At 35.1% G+C, this 21,665-nt stretch overlaps 1 protein-coding gene across 4 annotated transcripts in view; it reads left to right on the top strand.

Annotated features, from left to right (window-relative positions):
- The window catches only part of SNX7 (sorting nexin 7), a 99,326-nt gene that overhangs the window by 29,712 nt on the left and 47,949 nt on the right, over positions 1–21,665 (top strand). For 3 of the 4 annotated variants that reach the window (XM_032247955.1, XM_032247956.1, XM_032247958.1), the window contains exons 3-7: positions 1,914–2,024; positions 2,365–2,529; positions 5,978–6,176; positions 9,766–9,965; positions 12,907–12,993. In XM_032247955.1, coding sequence (XP_032103846.1) covers positions 1,914–2,024; positions 2,365–2,529; positions 5,978–6,176; positions 9,766–9,965; positions 12,907–12,993 — 762 coding nt within the window. The remainder of the gene's footprint in view (positions 1–1,913; positions 2,025–2,364; positions 2,530–5,977; positions 6,177–9,765; positions 9,966–12,906; positions 12,994–21,665) is intronic. The other variant, XM_032247957.1, reaches the window with a different exon arrangement.

A 21,665-nucleotide genomic window follows, 5' to 3' on the forward strand; every position in this document is an offset into this window, starting at 1 on the left:
TACTGGTATTATAGGAGTGAGCCACTGTGTACTGGCGTCTTATAATGACCAAATTCGTTCACTTTAGAGTAGACAATGATTCTAATCCTTGCTGTAGGGAAATTAGTCTTGTTCCAAACCCAGCTGATAATGACTGTTTTCCTCATCATATTCTTACATATATATCTCTTATAACCCTTCAGGAGAAGAATGAATCTTAAGATTAGGAAGAAGTAATATATTCTCCTCCATACTTGCACGTATCCTTTGTCTTCTTCTATTGCAGTACATTAGAGAATTCTTTTGAATCAATGACAGAGTAGTAAGGATAGACTGAACCAATTATTTGACTTGATTTTATATCTTCTTGCTGGAATTTATACCAGATTGTTTTGTGTTTACTTAAAATGTTGGATATTCTTGAGGACATGTATAGTTCAATCTTATTTTAACTGCTGGGTTTTTTCTTTTTGAGTGCTTTATTGTTCATTATACCAATTTATATTCTGAGAAATTGGTAGTGGCCCTGTACATATGTACCCAGCACAAGAAGGTGCTCAGTAATACTTTTTAATGAGTTGCTGTAAACCATGTTTTGGGTGCATATGTGTGTGTACATGCATGTGTCTATTTGCATTTGGACGTACACACACCAACCAGTCTATATTGTTAAACTGGGCTGGTACTAGATTTAGTTTTCCTGTTTTTAACCATTTCTGTATCTTGTACCATTTTGCATAATAGCTAGATTTTGTAGTGTTTTGTGACCATTTACTTTCTTAGACTTCTGCATTTCATTTGCCCCACTTTTTCCCGTTATAAACAGAATGTTGTACAAAGAGACATTATATGATATTCTGAACATTCATTTTAAGAGAATGAACTTTGGAAAGTATAGCTTTCATGGACCTTATTTTATGACAATGAAGATTGCATCTTATGACTTGGACTGTTTAATTTTACAGTTGTGTCCATCTGTGTGGGTGATTGATATTTCTGGTGAGTGTGAAATATATTTGCAATGTGTTATTCCATCTTCTGCAGGAAAATCTCACCCTAAACATTCTGCATATAATTTTTAATATGCAAAAATTCAGTTAAATAAGTTATTGGTGTGAGTGACTATTTTCTTATGAGAGGTGAGTATGCATTAGATGAATTCATATTTTTGTCTTTGTCTTAGGACTCAGGCAATAGGAATGAAGTTGATACTGTACCTATGTTCTTCTTGTCATATGTGTTGGCATGGATTTTTGGTTTGTTGAGAACTGATATTTTAATGTATTTGCTTAATTTTTAGAAGTTTAGGCATATAACCCAAAATAAAATTCCTTGAGAAATGACGGGAAGATTTTCTTTTCACATCAAATGTCTATTAATTACATCTTTTAAAACAGTGGCAAAATCACTTGGTAAAATGTTAGAACTTTCATATACTAAAAGCAAACCCTAGCACAGCAATTCATTTGAGCAAATTCCAAGAAAACATTTTTCTCAGTTACATTCAGGTTATTTTCCAAATTGCAAAAATAGGACTTTCCTCAAATTCTGAATTCTAATCATCTTGAGAAAAGAAATATATTTGAAACCTAAATTCAGAACACACTTTCTTGTTAGCAAGAAAGTCATGCCAAAGATAATAGTAGTTAAAATCTTGTGGAAGGCAGATGGTTGTTGTAAGACAGATTTTTCAGTTTGGATTTTAAATTTAAGTATGATATTTGCTTTCTTTCTGGAAATACTGGAGAGTTTGCTTTGTTTCATCTGCTACATGAATAGATGACAAAAAAAATTACAGGCTGACAAACACTGAATAATTAGGATTTGTTAATTTTTCTTAGAGACCCATTTATTTCACAATGTCTAAAATAATATTAGGCAAATATCTTCTGTCTTCTATTGCATGTGCTGTTATTTTCTCCTGCTTTCTTCAGACATCTCGTGGGGAATTTGACTCCAGTGAATTTGAGGTTAGGAGACGGTATCAAGATTTCCTTTGGTTGAAGGGAAAACTGGAAGAAGCACACCCCACTCTGATTATTCCAGTAAGTTTGCAAAAATTTTTTTCATAGAATAGCTACCAGTTTTCTAGTGAGTCTTTTAGAATGCCTAAAACCTAATTTCAGACCTTAAGTTCACTGTAATTCATTTATCTTAGGAACATTATTTCTAAATGTTTTAATCTGTGTACACATTTTAAAAAAATTCTTCATAATGTATTATGATTTCTCATTTTTGGTTCTAACATTGTGAATTTTTAAAAATTATTTTTATAAGAAATGGTTAGATGTTCAACTAGTCTTCCAAAAGGGGAAAACATAGAATTCCTTATAAACCTGTGGCACATAATACTCAGATACCTTTTTTATTTTCTTTTTGCCTTAGCCATTGCCAGAAAAGTTTATGGTAAAAGGAATGGTGGAACGCTTTAATGATGACTTCATTGAGACACGCAGGAAAGCTTTACATAAATTTTTGAACCGAATTGCTGATCATCCAACTCTAACATTTAATGAAGACTTCAAAATTTTTCTCACTGCACAAGCTTGGGTAACTAATTTTTATTTATACTGTACAGTCTTTTGGTGTCTGTATTTTTGTATTCTTCCTCTTGTCTGCCTTTATAAATCAGGCAGTGGCGTACTTGAATTGAGATGGAATTTTTCAGAAACACTGGAGAGTTATCCTTCAGATATAACCCAGTATCAAGTCTACATATAAGTATTACAGAAGTCTTGTATCTTTTTCCTATATATATGTGTGCACGCACATACACACACACACACACACACACACACACACACACACACACACACGTTTTGGTAAAGTTTGTTTTAATGTCAGTGTGCTTCTTGCATAAATAGCATATGATGAACAGATATAAATATATTTCTTTCATTGACACTATTGTTGACCCTTGAACAACATGGGGGTTGGGGAGCCAAGCCTTTATGAAGTTGAAAATCTAAATATGACTTTTAAATCCCCAGAAACTGAACTACTAGTAGCCTGCTGTTGGTTGGAAGCCTTAACTATAACATAAGCAGTTGGTTAACACATATTTATATCTTTTGTATATTATATACTGTATTTTTGCAATAAAGTAACCTAGAGTAAAGAAAATATTATTTAAGAAAATCACAAGGAAGAGAAAATACACTTAGAATATTCTACTGTATTCATTGGTACCATGAGTTTATGTTGTCTGTTGACAAGATGAATTGTTGGTCTGAAATGGAGGGCAACGATGGTGGTAGACCTCAATCTATGGTACTTTTCAAGCAATTCAACTTTTTTTGTAAGCCATGACGTTTCTCCGCTTCTTGGGAACACTTCCAGCATCACTAGCGACACTTCATATGGGTCCCATGGTATTATTCCAGGTTTATAGTATTGCACTAAACACAATAAAAAAGTGCATGGGAACCGCAAGAGATCACTTTTTATTGCTATACCCAATTTACTGGAGAGATGAACTGCGCATACGGAGATGATTAGCATCACATGGTGTTTTAAGTGGATATTCACAATACTTGCGCTCTCTACAAATAGCAACAGGAGGGCTACAAAAATAGTACAATAGTACAGTGTGCACTGTAGTTAATTTTAAGCAGTTATGATTTAATACTGCATCTTTATGTTTGTTTACATTTCTCTGAACTGCAAATGGTGGCATGTGAGTCAACATATGTGCATACATTTTGATAAATTTTAACTTTTTATAATAGATTTATATATTAGGGTAGTAAATGATAGACTAGTATCTACATATATTTTGTGCATTCATGACATACCTTTCCCTCAGTTTTTTCTGTATTTCTAGGCCATGTGGTTTGTGAGTTCTTTTTAATTGTCACAAATCTCAAAAAATTTTTCCAATATATTTATTGAAAAAAGTCCACATGTGGCCAGGCTCAGTGGCTCACGCCTGTAATCTCAACACTTTGGGAGGCTGAGGTGGGCGGATCACAAGGTCGAGAGATCGAGACTATCCTGGCCAACATGGTGAAACCCAGTCTCTACTAAAAATACAAAAATTAGCTGGGCGTGGGGTAATCCCAGCTGCCCAGGAGGCTGAGGCAGAGGAATCACTTTAATCCAGGAGGCAGAGGTTACAGTGAGCCGAGATGGCACTGTGGCACTTGAGCCTGGTGACAGAGCGAGACTCTGTCTCAAAAAAAAAAAACAGCCCACATGTGTGGACCTGCTCAGGTCATACCTGTACTGTTCAAAGGTGTACTTTATTTTGAGTAATAATGGGTCAGGGCTTTTAAAGTTAGGATAAAAGTACTTATTGAATAGATAGATGGATGAATGGAGATGTATGGATGGATGGATGGATGGTTGGATAGATAGATAATATAATCTCCTTTTCCTTTAATTAAGTGGGGGAGTGTCTAATTTCTAATACAGAAACCTTATCCATTCTACTTGTTTCTTTCTTTTATTCTGTAAAGCTATAACTCAACAAGAAAGGTACCAGAGAGGACAAAGGATCAGTATTAAACAGTACTGAAAAATGTTGAGTTTTATATCTCTCAGTTGTTGCCAGTGGTAGAAACTAAAAAGTTGTTTATTTCAATCTTGACAGTCCTGCTCTATGGAAGCCCTTTGTGACTTACATGAAATGAATATGTGGCCTGACTTAAGAACCTTAGAAGTGTTAGAACTATTCTTCACAGTCAACAGTTTCAGTAACAGCTTGCCGGTTGTGATGTGCCCTGTCTCTGATAATATTTACTCTATCAAATGAGGCCATAGCACTCTTGGATGGATGTGTTGCCTGGTCAAGGATGGCATCTGTTATTATTTGCACAAAAAAAACCCCACACTAAATTGGAAATAAACAAGTTTACTTTGTGTGTATTATTGTCTGTAAGATATTCAAGAAAGGAAAGCTGGAGGAAGATAGAATGTGCTATTTAATATTTGGAAATAATATATCATATTTTTATCTGTAGTTTTGGTAGTCAGTAGCATTTTATTTGATCCCAAGCTTGTGTTTCAACAAGGGCCACAGCCGTTATCAGGATCCCTTGTCCTTTTTTGTTTTTATTTGTTCTTTTATGCCATGCTTCTGAAGGGATATGTTTGTGTGTGGTGTGTTCTTTTATAGCATTTCTTCTATTGATTTTGCATGTCTATAGTTATCCCTCCTAGGTTAAGTATGAAATAACTAGTTACATATTTTATTAAACATTTTCTCTGTAGCCAGCCAGCCAGTGAAGGTGGTGTCACAGTTTACCCACTTCATTTGGCTGAAGCGCTATGGTCAGGTAGTGTCTACTTACAAACTATCCTAATGACTCTAAGGGGGCAAAGCAAGTTTGTGCTTAATAGTGAATCGTCTGGAATCAGACTTCCAGGGTGCCAGTTCTTGCTCTGTCACTTAATTGCTCGGTATCTTGAGCAAGTTACTTAACTTCCTGGTGCCTCTATTTTCTTCCGTAAAATGAGGAAAATAATAAAACCTACCTCATGGGTTTATGGTGAATTACGTATATAACATGTCAGTATAGTGCCCAGAACGTATTAAGCTCTCAATAAATGTTAGCTACTATTACACCCAAAGAATTAATGAAGTTTCCCAGTTCTCTTTTTCCGAGTATAACTTAGGCCCTGAGAAATCTTTCTCAATCATTTTCCATTAAATTCCTGTTATAAATGGCATGCCATATTTTCCTTGTCTTCTCTGGTATCTCACTGAGCACTATTCTGCCTGTTAAACCCTGTTCTTTTAGAGATTTATGGTCTGAGGAAAGACTGTGTACCTGCTTTACATGAGTACTGTGAAAGGAAATATTATCGAGGAGGCTGCCACTTAAAGGAGACAGTGTACCTGAATAAAACTAATCTGCTTCAAGCTAACATTAAAAAGATTGATGCCTACGAAACAATTGTATCTTAATTTTATTCTCTTAATTAGGTTTCCTTTGGTATTGAATCTTGGAATATTGCGACTTGTTTCACCAGAGATACTTCATTTTTTTGTTTCTAGGAACTCTCTTCTCACAAGAAGCAAGGTCCTGGATTGCTAAGCAGGATGGGACAAACAGTCAGAGCTGTTGCATCCTCAATGAGAGGAGTTAAAAACCGCCCAGAGGAGTTCATGGAAATGAATAACTTTATTGAACTATTTAGCCAGAAAATAAATTTGATAGATAAAATATCTCAGAGAATTTATAAGGAAGAAAGGGGTAAGTAGAATTACTGAAATGTGATTTCAAAGTTGTTCAGTTTCTGATGAATCTTCACATATGTTGGTGTAGTGTAGCAACTACCCCATTATACCTGTGGCATTCAGTTAGAACTACAACCATCGCATTCAGTTAGAATGTCAGCTTCAAAGTGTGGCTTATTCCCAGCCATGTGGTAGACATTTCTGATTCCTAAATGATTTCGAAGGCAGTCTGTATTTTCGCTTTCACCAATCACTAGCTGCTCTACTTCCCATTCATAGAAGATAGTGGTAAAGTAAGCCCGAGTTTAAGATTGTGGATGTAGTTGTATGAAGTTTGTATTCAACATGGAACAGAGCTTAGAATCAAAGAAGTGATGTTTCAGGAAAGAGGGTTTTCACATTTTCTAGTAATTATTTTTTTCTGGAGGGAACAGATACGCTGTATTAAGCCTGTCAAAGTATGGGAGAGAGATTTATGAATTGAAAAATCTGCCTCTTTTCTTATTTTCTCTCTTTCTTTTTTTTTTTTTTTAGTTTATAAATAAGAATTTATGATTTTTTTTCTAATTCTAATCGTGTGATTTTTCCATAATTTTCTAATTGCAATAAAAATAGATAACTGAGTCAGCAAATAATTTCCAAATATAAGTTGTTATTAGAGATGAGGAACTACTTAAAGATAAACCAAAAGTCCCTAAGTTGGTGGCTTATTTGTTAATTGTGCTCTACTAAACTGTACTGCCCATCAGGATAAGCTGGGAAAGTTTTTTTTTCCTAGTATCCAGACAGTGTTCAAACATAATAAGTACTCAATTAAAATTTGTTTAATGATTGAAAAAAACCACAAATGAATGAGCATAGCATTTGGGATGGTGTAGGAAAATGTACTTTATTAAGAATTGATTTGTTTTAAAAAGAGATATAGAAAAAATATTATAACTGAATATTCTTTGCCCCCTTTCTGCCTTCTTTTTCATGCATTGACACCTGATAAGATTATTGTAGCAACTGAATGTAGTATAATAATTTGTTTTAAACCTCCTTGGTTTGCCCTCATATTTATTATTTGTCTCTTTTTAAAAAAAATCTGAAGAAGTGAATTATTGGGTAGGTTCTGTGATTCTAGTTCAATTAAGTAGATTCTGGATGCATAGTTAGCTGATATAGCAATTCAAATAGATCTCTGGAAGCTATTGGCAATTAGGAGCCTTATAAGCTATCAATGAGTATCAAAGAGTAATTAAGATAGTACCTGTTAAGCTCGCAGTATAGTTGGGAAATATATATATTAATAGACAAATTACAGTGCAGCTAATTAAATGTTTGCATACAGATGTGATCTGAGTGGTACGTAAGCACAGTTTAGAATTTTAGCAAAGCTTTGCCTATAAACATAAATGTTATTTAGATTTAATGACAGACATTGACATATACCCAAATTGAGAAAAGAGTGGAAAATTTCTAGAAATTAGTTCAGTCTGGTCATTCTTTTACATAAAGATAGGCTTAAGCTCAGGAGGATGGAGTTTGGAAGGATTACAGAGGTGATTAAATGTTCATTAGGTAGCAACTAATATCTCATTGTTTTTAAATTTTATATTTTAAACTTTATTTGATACAAATTTTTAAAGTTTTAATAGTTTAGAGAAATACGACAGATGTCAGCAAATTCTAATGATTTGTAAGATGGTTAAATATAGAGAATTTAATTGTATTTATATGGATAGTGAACAAAAAATGCTGACTGCTTGTAAATTTTCTGCTGCAAAAAGCTATATGCCATTGAAAATTAAGTGTGAAAGTAAAAATGTAAAATTGTAAAAATGTTCACATTTTAAAATGAAATCCACATTTTTGAATACATAGCATATCAAACACTGAATGGTCTTTGGTTACTCTTGTATGCATTCTTTCATTGATATGAAAATATTTATTGAACACATTAATAACTCAGTCCCAGTTTTGTTGTTGTTGTTGTTGTTGTTGTTGTTTTGTTTTGTTTTTTTGAGCTGGAGTCTCACTCTGTTGCCCAGGCTGGAATACAGTGGTGCCATCTCAGCTCACGGCAACGTCTGCCTCCTGAGTTCAAGCGATTTTTCTGCCTCAGCCTCCAGAGTAGCTGGGGTTACAGGCATCCACCACCACCCCTGGTCAATTTTGTGTGGCTTTAGTAGAGACAGGGTTTCAGCATGTTTGCTAGGATGGTCTCCATCTCCTGACCTCATAATCCACCCACCTCAGCCTCCCAAAGTGCTGGGATTACAGATGTGAGCCACTGCGCCAGGCCAGTCCCTGTTTTAAGGAGTATGTGGCCTGCTTGCATTTGAGTCATCAGGCATCTATAATACAGTGGGATAATGCTTTAATAGAAGTATAAAATTATGATAGGCTCGTTGAGAACCAAAGCAACTCTGAGTCCTTTGGAACAGAATCAGCGGAGATTTATTTGAACTGGAATTTAAAGGGTTAGAAGTAGGTTGTCAGGTGATAGAAATGGAGAACAAGGCAGAGGGACATGTGCAAATGTTTTTGTTAAGAGAAATCATGGGATATCCATGAATGAGCAAGCAATTTGGCTTGAGTTAAAATCTTAAGCAGAGAATTTCACCTTGTACCTAGAGAAGCAGACAGTGAGGACTAATGGTAATGGTTTAATCTAACTAATTCTAATTTAGCTACGAAGAGTCAATTTTTTTTTTTTTTTTTGAGATGGAATCCCACTCTGTCCTCCAGCTGGAGTGCAGGGGTACGATCTCAGCTCACTGCATCCTCTGCCTCCCAGGTTCAAACAATTCTGTTGTCTCCACTTCCCAAGTAGCTGGGACTATGGGTACGTGCCACTGTGCCCAGTTAATTTTTGTAGAGACGGGGTTTCAAAATGTTGGCCAGGATGGTCTCGATATCTTGACCTCGTGATCTGCCCACCTCAGACTCCCAAAGTGTGGGGATTACAGGCGTGAGCCATCACACCCAACCGAGACAGTGTTTCTATACTGTGACGAAAATGGAGAATAGTTAGAGGGAGAATAATTAGGATACCCTTGAGGCAGTACCAGTTAGAGATGCTGATGGTGGTGGAAGTGAAGATAAGTACATGGGGTAGGTAGATGGACAGCTTAAGATATAGAAGTATTGGAATTGGTGATTGACTGGCTCTGTGTAAGTATGATTCTAGGATAACCTCCCAATTTTTTGCTTAAATCTGTGGATAGTAATTACCACTAAGTGGAATATATAGTCAGAAAAAGAAAAGAACATAAGTTTTTTTTAGGGCATGTTGCCTATGAGGCACTCAGATATAGTGGTGTGGCAGGCAGAAGTCTATTATAGATATGATGGTCATGTAATTTATTTTTCAAGCCAAGGCATTTTTGACAATGCAAAGGATTGTCATTATTGATTACACTTGGACAGTAGTGATTCAAAGACTGACCTGGGCAAACCATGATGGCCAGTTGATTTAATGTAGGATGATACCTGTTTTCTTATTTCTTTTGTAATAACATGTGCATAATGAGGGAAATAAAGCCCTTTCTTGCTATCTGTGATACAGGTATTTTGAAAACTTTTGTATATTGAAGAACTTATTAAGTCATTTGTTTTAGAATATTTTGATGAAATGAAAGAATATGGTCCAATTCATATTCTGTGGTCAGCGTCAGAAGAGGATCTGGTTGATATTCTAAAAGATGTTGCCAGCTGCATTGACAGATGCTGTAAGGCCACTGAAAAGCGGATGTCTGGACTTGCAGAGGCCCTGCTTCCTGTTGTACATGAGTATGTGCTTTATAGTGAAATGTTAATGGTAAGAACGCCTAATTCTAATAGTACCTCAGTCCCTTACCCAATTATAAGCTCTAGAAAGACAACTATACTCCTTTTCTTTAAAACCAGTATCTTTTTGTCTTAGCTGGTTGTTTTGCATGTAGAAGTTCAATAAATATTTGTTCACTGTGTGCCTAAATAAATGAAGCAACCCCATTGATAAAAAGCAAGAATTTTCAATACTCAATAGCAACACCAACAACTTACCAGATTACACGTAGACTTGAAGCATCCTCAGTTGAAATTTATGTAGGGAATATGATTAGTTTTTCCAAACCTTTTGAAATTTTACTTTAAAATTTTTTTAGTGTGTTGGGGATTTCTTTTCATGAAAGAACTGCTCTCCTGCTTCTAGGTACATTTGATTTAGCAATATATTTAGTACCATTATGTGGAAAGTACTTGAGTCAGATCTTGATGTTCTGCCTTCTGGTTTCTTTTAAAATAAATCTTTCAAGTTAAAATGTTTTTCTTTCACTGTTTGAAAAGGCTTTTATTCCTCTTATATCAAAGTTTTGCATTTACTTCCTCAGTTCAAGTTAAGGTTTCCAGATACTTAAAATTTAGCAATGCTATCTGCAAAGCTAATGTTTTTCATCCAGTGTTTTTCTGTACCCACAATACTTTGCACAGGCAAATTGGCACCCTCAGGTCTCTGGTGTTTTTAGGGTGGTGGTGGGGAGGGAGCCAGCTTCCATTCAGATATATAGCTCCTTTTTTCTGTTCTTTATAATGGGAACCATAGTTTCTTTTGACACGTACCCTTGATTTCTAGAGATTTCTTTCCATTTTTCTCTTTCTTTAAAACTTTTCCTTGTTTTGGTAAGAAAAGCTCACTTTGTCTTTCAGCTTGAGATCTGCCTCTCTTGTTTATCATGTGTAGGTTTCCTTTGACAGAGCCATTAAATATTGCACAGACATTTCAGGCTTCTGTTGTTCTTCACTTTATTGGGGTCCTGTAAACAAAGCTTCTTGTTTCCCAAAAGCCTTCAGTGTTTCACTGTTGATGATGCTCTTGCCTCTCTCTGTCCATTTCCTTGGCTACATCCTTTGGTTTCACTTCATTATTGATCACTCTCTTTTGTAAATCTTCAACAAGATCTGATTTGTATATTCTGTTTCCTTAATTAGTGTTTTCTCCTATATTATATCAAGGTGGAAATTATATAATTGAAGTCTTACATTATTAAGGGCATGGAAAATTATAATAAATTAATTATTTTATAGGCTCTCATTTGATTAAAATAATTTTTAGACTCCTAGGGTATAATAAGTAGTATTTATATAGCTGTTCTTGTTCTTTTTGATATTGGAATGTTCTCTTCAATTTGAGCTAAAATAATGAGAAATAATTCTTTGATTAAAATGATTAATTTCATGTAACTTTTACCAGTTGTCCCCTGAAGCAACCTTTTACTTAAAACACATTTGTGCATATGAAGCCCAGTACTTCATCTTTATTGAAACGGACCTTAAATAAATAGGACTGAATTAGAGAGTCAGTCATTTGGGTCAAAGAAAGGAAGGTCTTTCCTGACATTAAGGACAATTGAGCATTGAGGTAAATATAAAGGAATTTGTGATAATTAGTTGAATTTTCTGTGGACTTCTTCGCAACTGGGAAAAGTGTTCGTTTCCTTTGAATTTTTTTTTTTTTTAATTTTTTATTTTTTAAGAGACGTGGTCTCACTCTGTTGCACAGGCTGGAGTGCAGAGGCATGATCATAGCTCACTGTATCCTCGAACTCCTGTGATCTTCCCATGTCTTTCTTCCAAAGTGCTGAGATGTGATATAGGTGTGAAGTACTGCACCTGGCCTGCTTTGAATGTCTTAAGAGTGCAAAACTCCAGGTGCAAAACTGCACTAGGTGATTCTCAGGATACTCTCTATTCTTAATGCTTTTTGGTTATTATTTAAATAGCGTAGAACCATCTTGTTTGATGGAACTGATTTGTTTCTACTTTCTTTCCTTCTTTAAAACATCAGAAGGCCCTTCTCTTTTATGTCCTGTACTTCTTTTCTAGCTGGTTGAATTGTTTGCTTATCCAGAGTTTTATTTTTTCCTTAACCTGTTTAGGCCATTTGTGCCTATTAGAATGCCATTATTTAATGTTGTGAAAACCAGCAAAAGATGAGTACAAATAAAATGAGTCCTTGTGTCCATAAAGTCTAAGTTAGGTGTCTCGGAAGAGATGTGAATTACTTAAATATGTTGTAAAATGAGAAATGTAGGTGGATTCTGCACTAAAATTTCTTCACACGGGTGCTTTAAGTTCGCAAACTCTGAAACATGAAATCAAGCAAACAAGATGAAACTCCTATCGGTCAAAGAGGGAGCTATGATTTCTCATCAAAAGCTTGGCTAACTGATTAATATTTTATATTTTGAGTAAAATAAAATGCTTAGGATATGAATGCATACTTCAGTTTTCTGATTACCCACCATGATTTCCTGTTTGATTATCTGTCCCTTTGGAGTCAGATAAAAAGGCTGCCACAGAGTGTAGATATTTCCAGTCGAGTGGCCCATGTGACCTCCCATCTGCAACTAGTTCATCCCATAGTATATAATTCTAGTGCTTCTGTTTTTTTCTTGTTTTGCTCTTTACTATTTTTGAAGAATTGTACATGCCTAGAGTATTCCATCAAATGTAGTACATGTGTACAATGCTTAAATGGGTAAAATGTGTGTTAGGAAAACTAATAAAACATTTATGGAAAGAAAACCCCTCTTAAATACTTTATTTCAATTTACCTTTTAGAGATTAAAAAAAGAAACAACTTTTTGAATATGTTATATCCCCAAATGACTGATGCCTTGGGGAAGAGATGCTATTTATATTCCTAAATATATATTTTTGTTATAGGAGATTATTAAAACTAAGTACAGCCTGTTTTATCCATGTGTTTTAATGTAAAGGGCGTTATGAGAAGAAGAGACCAAATACAAGCAGAACTGGATTCCAAAGTTGAAGCTTTGACCTACAAAAAGGCAGATGCTGATCTGGTAAGTTTTTAAGTTTCTTGATATAACTATGTAGAATTTATTGTCTAAAATTTTTATTAGCAATGTAGAGCTTCCTTACATGATTGTTTCTAAGCATTCAGCAAATTCTAGTAAAACTACTTTTTAAAATCTATAATACATTGAATACCATGTGAATTTACAAGCTTAACAATGATGCTTTTCTGCTTTTCTGACTTATGTCTCATACTGTTAGCTCTAGTAAGAAAGCTAAAGATTAGAGGAGTTATAGTTATTGTGTAGAAAGATTGCAGTGATGTGACATTTTTTAAAAAGGAGATGACATGTTGGAAAAAATTATAAAAGGTAATGCTAGCATTATTCTAGCCTAGTAACTACTCAGTAAATAAATCTACTTTTTTCCTCACTTTTTGAGATATTTATATAAAATACATTAATGTTTCCATATACTTTTTTTCTAGGTGTTGTTAAAATCTTTATGAAAGGGAGTATCTTTGTTTGCGAGTTTAATCTTTAAGATATTTTATTTTGGAAATTTTCAAAGAAAATGAGATCTAATGACATATAATGAGTTCTCACATTTTCATTACTGGGCTTCATTAATTCTAAACATTTTGCTCAACTTTTATTGTCTCTCCTCATTTTAAATTTATACTGAAGTATTATAAAGCAAATTCTAGGTATAGATTATTTTACCCATGATATTTTTATATTTATATTTTAGTATCTTTGCATTTTCAGAGTAATATTATCGGGTAGGAAGAATTATTCTCATTTTAAAAGAGAAAAGACACTTGAAAGAGAGTAACTTGCCTAAGTTTATATGTAGGTCTTGAAATGCAGAGTAGGATTGGAGGTGATGATGTCTCTTGCCTGCCTCAGACAGTGCTCCCTGTCAGAAAGCAGGTATAGAAGAGAGAGAAATGGATTGTTACTCTAATGAACTTCTACTGAGTGCATTATGAAAGATTTTTCAAATTTTCCTTTTTATTAAGGTTTTAGGTTGTTATTGAATACAATATTGAGTGCACTTACATCAGGTGAGTGGGAGAGTCCTTGAAACTTCTTGTAAATGTGTAGTATCACAGCCTCCTCAGTCCTGACCTGGCCAAGGACTCTGCATCCCGTCCCCCCAGCACTTTAATTTTCTCCCAAACTTTATGACATAATATATGACTTCCTAATTAGTTTTCTTTGTGTGTATTTTACCTCTCTTGCCCTCTCCATAATTGAAACACCTTAAGGGCAGATTTTTGTTGTTGTTCACTGGGTATTCCCAGACCTTGTGCACTGCCTGGCACGTGGTAGTCACTCAATAAATAACATAGTGAAGGAACGAGTGGAAGCTGCAGTGACTACTCTGATTTGTGAAAGCATATTGAAGACCTGAAGCATGAAGTCTCTGCAAAATCAGACTGTGCAATTATTTCGTTATTTAATTAATATTGTGAAAACCAGTAAAAGATGAGTACAAATACAAAGAGTCCTTATGTCTACGAAGTCTAACTTGCATGTCTCTATGCAACTTAGAATTCTTATGCTATGAATTATTCTCATGTTTCTTGACTATGTATATTAACTGAAATGCTATTCTCCCCAGTGGAATGTGAGTGGGGAGTGGTGGGCTGCTGTGGACAGAGTAGGAGAAAGGAATCTGTGAGAGAATAACAAAATATAGAACTAGAGAAACTAGTGCTCAAGGGAAAAATCATCTTTATGATTTAGAGAGAACCCAAAATTAACCTTTTCCATTTAATAGGAAACAATCCAACTCCTAACTCTCACAATATATGTATAGTTAAGAAACATATGTGTGTATATATGTTTCTTATATATATATATATATACACACACACACACACGTGTATGTATATATACAAATATAAGTATATTCTTATATATATGTAAGAATATGTATAGGAAACATATACATATGTTTCTTTACTATATATACATAGAGTTGAGTCAATTAGAAGGAACAATAATAGGATGGGTATGTGTATAGAAATTATAATTGCATCTTTTGAATTTTACAATTTGTTTTCAGTTGTTAAATAATGAGGATATTAAAGTTATGGTTAGACAGAATTTTGCTCTTGACAAAATACTAGGAAAAGTAGAATATTTTAAAGTTTCAGGAGAATAATAGCATGGTTGAAAAACCAAGCATATGTTCAGAATGGCTTATATTCATGTTTTAAAATGAAAGGAAGATTAGTTGGGATTGTTCCAACCACAAAAGCACAAGGGGAAAAAAAATAGCTTGGGTTCAAATATGGCTGGGATTTCCCATCTTAGTTTAAAAAAACACATTTATTTTTCCATTGGACTTGCAAATATTTTGTCTTCTGCTTAATCAGAACTTCTTGATATACCGCATTATAACTTAATCATCAGTATATATTTATGATTTCATTTGTGTGTGTGTGTCATGCATGTCTACTATAAAGTGTTTAATACCCATGTAGTTGCTACATTGTAAGATTGTAAAAATTTAAAACTTTAATTATCTGCATTATAGCCTGTAAGATACTTTTGGTTGATTAAATTTCAAAACAGACACATTTAACAGAGGCATTGCAGGTATTTTTTTGTTACTCATCAAAACAAATCTTTCCTAAAATTTATGGGGACTGATTTAATGATTTGTGAATGGCACTGTTTATATTTTCAAACAATTAATTTGTTTATAGGTCTTCTCACTTCCAAAATCCCCGTGTCTTACGATGGTATCTTTGGGAGAAACCTACCTGAGTTACTCTAAAAATGAACTGGCCATGATTGGCCACAGAGAGACTGAAAGGAAGTTGCCTAGAAATATGCAGGATAGGGTCACCATGGCAACGTGCCCTTGTGAGGTCCTTCTAAGGAGCAGTCCTTTGCAGTCACCATGACGACCCTGGCAGAGAACTGAATATAGCAATCCGCCTGGTTGTTTACCATGGCAACTCAGACAGGGCCATTTCAGAGACAACTTTGGGGCCATTTCTATGGAGACATTGGGGCAACCTTCAGAGGCTCCATCAAATTCACCTTTGGGTGGGATGCTACGTGCAAACCCAGCAAAGCGACTGATAATGAAAAGGTCAGTGAAACGAAGCTCTAATAAGAAAGGCAAAGATTAGAGGAGTTATAGTTATTGTATAGAAAGATTGCAGTGATGTGACATTCCAGAGGACATTTGACTATGTCAGGTGACATTTGTGTGGGTTTTGTGGCATGCATATACAAGAGTTCTGGTCTTTTTACCTTACCTATAACCCCGCATGTGTTGTAAATGAACAATAATGGCATCACAGTAATTTTTTCTTATCACACAGATATATACACAAATGGTATGTGTCTTTCTGCAAACTAAAATAATAGCTGGTAATGAGGTCCTCTTATATAACCTGGGTAGTTGTAAAGTGGCTCCTTCTTAGAGTTTGTGGTTTGTAGTTCTTACCTCACAGCAATAAAAATAATGGTTTCAAAATAACCTAAGTCAGTAAAGATATTCTGAATATTCATTTGAAGGTCAGTTCAACTGTTTATGTAGAGTTTTGTCATCAAAGCTTTGAAATTTGATAGATCAAAGATCAAATTCTAGTTCACCTGTTTATTTTGTGACCCAGGACAGGTTTTCTAACTTCTTCTAGCCTCATTTTACCATGTATAGTTTGATGAAATTATTAGTACCTTTCTAATAGGCTTAAGGATTAAATTACGTAATGCAAATAAATTGCTTGGATCATAGTAAGCAGTCAGTAGTCTTTAGCTGCTGTTATTCTGATGATGATATAGAGGTAATATTTGAGATTGGTCCTATGAAATAGCTATGGAATTGTTTATTGCAAAGCACAAGGAATATTTCAGGTAGAATGGATATTATGAAAAGTATTACAAGCTCAAAAAGCATGCTAAATTGATAAAATGAGATTGACTCATGGAGGGGAGGGTACACTGAGGGAGAGGGGATGTGACTTAAAGGTGGACTACAGTCAGGTGGAAAGGAGGCCTTATCTGTCAGTTTGAGAAATATATACTTTATCCTTTGGTCAGTTTGGATCTAGTGAGAACCTGAACTGAAGAGGGAGGCCGTGGAGTGGCAGAGAAGTGTTAATTGAGAAAGAAGTAAGGAGAGGATAGGATCCATGTCACTTAAAGGATGAGGGGCAGCCAGTGTTTCAAGTTGCTAATGACTCTAGCATTTCTGACTTGCAGCAGGGCATATAGTGGCTCTCTATGCTGAGCTACAGATTAAAAAGTGTAGAAATTTGGAGGTGTGCAACTTTACATATTGATAAGGTGATATTTAAGGTAGAGGTATTCAACAAAAACTTTTCAGCAAAGTTAATTAGGTATTTACCATATGAACATCACTATTCCCAGCACTGGGGAAAGAAACCAGTTCCTCATGAGGCTTATATTGTAGTGGGTTAAAAAAAAAAAGTTAATAATTAAACTTTATAGTATGTTGTGATACAGTGCTAAGTGTGAAGGAGACAGAATGTTGAGGAGCAGTGCAATTTAGAATTAGGGGTCACTAAAATATTCACTAAGGAGATAATGTGTAAGTAATATGTGTACCTGGGGGAAGAGGCTTTCAGGCAGAGGGGACAGTATATGCAAAATGAAAGTAGGCTTGTACATTCCAGATAATACAAGAAGGTCAGTGTTGCAGAAATGAAGTGAGCAAGTAGAAGAGTTGTGGGAAATGAAGTCAGAGAAGTAACCAGGGATTAGAACATATAGGGTCTTATAAGGTTTTGATCTCAGTGAGACAGGAAAATAGTTGAATAGAGGAGTAACATAATCAAACTTAAGTTATGAGATGATTATTGTGCCTGGGAAAAGCACAAGATAATGTACATATGCTATGTGCATGGGATGGAGGAGAGCCGAAGCTGGAGAGTAGCTCTTAACAGTATTCCCAGTGAGACATGATAGCTTGGACCAGAGCAGAAGTGATGTGAAGGGGTCAGAAGCTGAGTGTATTTCACAGGAATGGCTGTTTGTTATTTGGCGGGCTGTGGATCATGAGACAATAAGAAGAGGCGAGGATGATTCGGAGGTTTTAGGCTGAGCAACTGGAAGGTAATAGCTGGCATTAATTGAGATGAGGAGACTTTGGAAACAACAGGTTTAATGGGGAAGATAAGTTTCTCATATTTGGTCAGGTAAAGTTGATTTGCCTATTAAGTCACCCAGGTGGAGCTATTGAGTAGGGAGTTACATGTAAAAATTCATACATTCAGCTGAAGATATATATTTGGAAGTTATTACCAAATAGATGATATTTAAAGCTATGAGATTTGTCAAGGTCATTAAAGTATGAGAAAAGAGAGAAGAAAGATGGCCAGTAAGAGCCTTGGCATATTTCAACATTAAGAGATTAATGATAATGGAAGAATCAGAATTTCTGGCTGATGAGGAGAAGGAAAAGAATTTGATTCAGCTTTGGCTGGTGATAAATCATTGCACCAGTAAGATGAACTAAACAGATCTGATTAGGGTCACCCAACTTTTTAAACCAATTCTCCATTTGTGAGGCATTTCTAAAAACAATTTGATATATGATAATTAAGATATTTCAAGAGTAATTGAGTTGGATTATGTGTTCCAATAAAGAAGAAATTCAATGAAATAGATGCTGTTCTATGAAAGTCATAATTTTTGACTGGGATGATAAAGGTATAATAATAACTGAGATTATGAGAAAACTCAGATATTTGGAGAAACTTGTGGGTTTTGCCATTTTGTTATAAGTTTTCAGAATCAGAGCTTCTGTTTGAAAATGCTTATTCATTTCACTGCTTAACTGTAAAATAAATAAGATTCATCTGTGGTGCTAAATAATACTGCATATCTATTTTATTTTTATTTTTGAATGGATGATTTATAGTTTTCCACTCAAAGCATTCAAATATAAATGAGTATGAATACATTTGACATTTAGCAATATGTGCATAGAATTGGAAAGTTGGATCTAGATATAATGCCATAGCTGTTTAGCAGTATATTTATGTGAGCAAAGAAATGCATTTTCATAAGATCATCATAGTCTGGATTTTTACACGGCCACATTCAGTGGATACAAACAGATCCCAGATTATTCAAGCTGGTCCTTACTCAGTATGGCATGCTATTTTTGGCTGGTATTTTACTCTCATCCTTAAATAGAGGTTATTAATTTTCAAATGATCTTGGCAATGTACTAAATGCTGTACAGAGCAAGATTGCCTTCTCTCTAATTCTAGGAAGCTTTAAAGAAATAATATTGACACAGTGAACCTTTCTTGTGATCAGAGGTGAAGGTCCCTTCTTCCTTTCCTTAGGTATTTTCTGGCTCCCTTCTCTCCTGAACTTTTTACAAATTATTCCTCTCTATATGCCTCATTTCTTAATATAATCTATTTTCTACTACGCTTTTTTTGTCTGTTTGCATGAATGTGTCTGTCATGTACAGATACACAGGCATCCACACATGTACACACAGATACATAGCAATAAAGAACGTGGCAGTGTCCAGTGGGATGAGAAGAGGCTTTTTTTTTTTTCCTTGCATATTTCCTTTCACCAGTTTATCCGAAAAGGGACCTGGCTGACATTTCCTCAAAACTTATTGGTCAGAATTGTGAAAAGTCAGGATGAAATCAGTCACATGGAGTGGGAATGTGGCCATCAGAATTTACTTACCAGCTACAATACACCCCCTGTTACAGATACCTGAAAACATTGGGGCCTTTCGAAAACGTAATGTGGAGAATGGAGGTTGGATTCTAGATAAAACAATAATAAATGCTGGCCACAGACAGTGCATCAGGGTAGTGGGTTTGCATACACACAGCTGGCTAGGAATTTGGAATGGAGCATGAGTGATGCCGTAATCAAGAGGCCTTCAGCTGGCAGCTCCTCCCAGAAGAAAGTACCAGGGAGTGCCTAGAATTCCTTTCCCTCTGTGCCTTCTCTGGCAGCCCTCCTTCATCCAAGGCTTTATTGGCTTCAGTTGTAGGTATGAAAGCAAAACTGTGTGCTCCTATTTATATAAACTTGTAAAGGATAATAATGAATATTTTATTAAATTGCAAAAATTACTGTATCTACCTTATGAATAAGAGTCTGTTGAGCCTGAGATCTCTGGTTGGAATTTTACCATGTTGGATTTTTCTCTCTGTCATTTACTTTTGTGCCCCTGGCATTTCCAAACAGAGCAGTCTCTGAAAAGTATTTAATATAAGATCTTAATCCCAGTTGCAGAGTTGTATGTAATTTAAAGCACAGCATTTTGTGGCAGAGGCCACTTACTGCCTTTGTAGTCCTGATCAAGTTACTTAGCATTCTCCATACTTTAGTTTTCTCAGCTCTGAGAGATGTGGGTAATACCTTACCTAGAGTGTTGTTAAATGAGCATATTGAAACTCAGCCCAGTGCCTAACCAGGATTAGATTGCAAATATTTCTAGACACAATGTTAAAGGAGCTTTCTTTGAAGGATATATTTGGTGTTTGAAAGTTTGGAAAGTGTTAACTGCAGTCCTGCTTGTGAGACCTCCACAGTGTTAAAATAAGAAAAAGAAAAAGCAAGGCAGCAATTAGTTTGAGCTGTGTAGTGCCCTACCTGGTCACTCTAGGCAGTTGCATAGATACTTGAAATTGTGTCTGAATTTATGCAGACTATTCAGAAGTTGTGCTTTGGACTCTTATGGAATTATTTACTAAACTCACTCGTTGTACCATCGATTTGTAAGAAGGACATTTTAGGGAGAACCATAAACCCATTTATGATAAATGTCGACAGCACTGACTATTTTATATTTTTCCTTTATGAGACATCAGGAGAAAGCTTTTATTTACATTTCAGCACCAGCAATATGGTTTCATTTCTCCTGAGTAGCTAGTGTACTTTCAGCTTATACACATCTTGGGTTTTATACCAGATCCTGTCCTATTTATCTCACTTTTTACATTAGTTACTAGACAATTGAGAGCCCCAATTCCAATCCACTCCTTTCCAGCAAGTATGTCTTTTGTGTGTCAAATTCACCATTGGCTTTATCTTGTTTTTTTCCTTACTCTCATGTTTTCATTGCACTAATGTCTTTACTTTCTATCTGTAAACTTGCAGAGTACAATTTTGGAAGCTCTCTTACATGGAATATGGAATCTAATAAGGAATAAATTAGAAACAAATTAATAAGAACTAGAGGCAAAGTATTCCAAATCATTTTAAAGACCACACATTTCTTACAACATATTGTGACCCACCCTGCCCAAACATGTTTTTAGTTATTTCTTTTGAAATTCATAAACACCATCATGTCTGTTATGAACACAAACCTGAACACAGAATGACTCATGCAACCGTTACCCAGAAAACTTGTCAAGAGATATTTGAGGGTGAGGCAAAAAATGCTGTACTCTTTTCAGATTTTACCCGTGAAATTTGCTTAGGAAAGTAACAACATATTAAGGTTTACTAATTTGAAAATAGAACATATAAATGTAGAGTCTTGATGAATAAGGCCTGCGTATGTTTCTGGTGGATGAGGGTGAAAGGGAAGAAGAAAGAAAAAGACAAAGACTGTGGAAAAAAGAGAGGCATTGTGACAGTGTTGCAGATAATTTCTAAAGAAAGACTAAGCTCTGAGTCTTTCTCTAGGAAGATTTTTTTTTTTTTCTGTTGCCTTAACTGGTAACAGAAAAAGTAACAGA

This window comes from Sapajus apella, unplaced genomic scaffold (assembly GCF_009761245.1).
Source record: "Sapajus apella isolate SASKATOON/1434 unplaced genomic scaffold, GSC_monkey_1.0 scaffold64, whole genome shotgun sequence".
Taxonomy (NCBI): domain Eukaryota; kingdom Metazoa; phylum Chordata; class Mammalia; order Primates; family Cebidae; genus Sapajus; species Sapajus apella.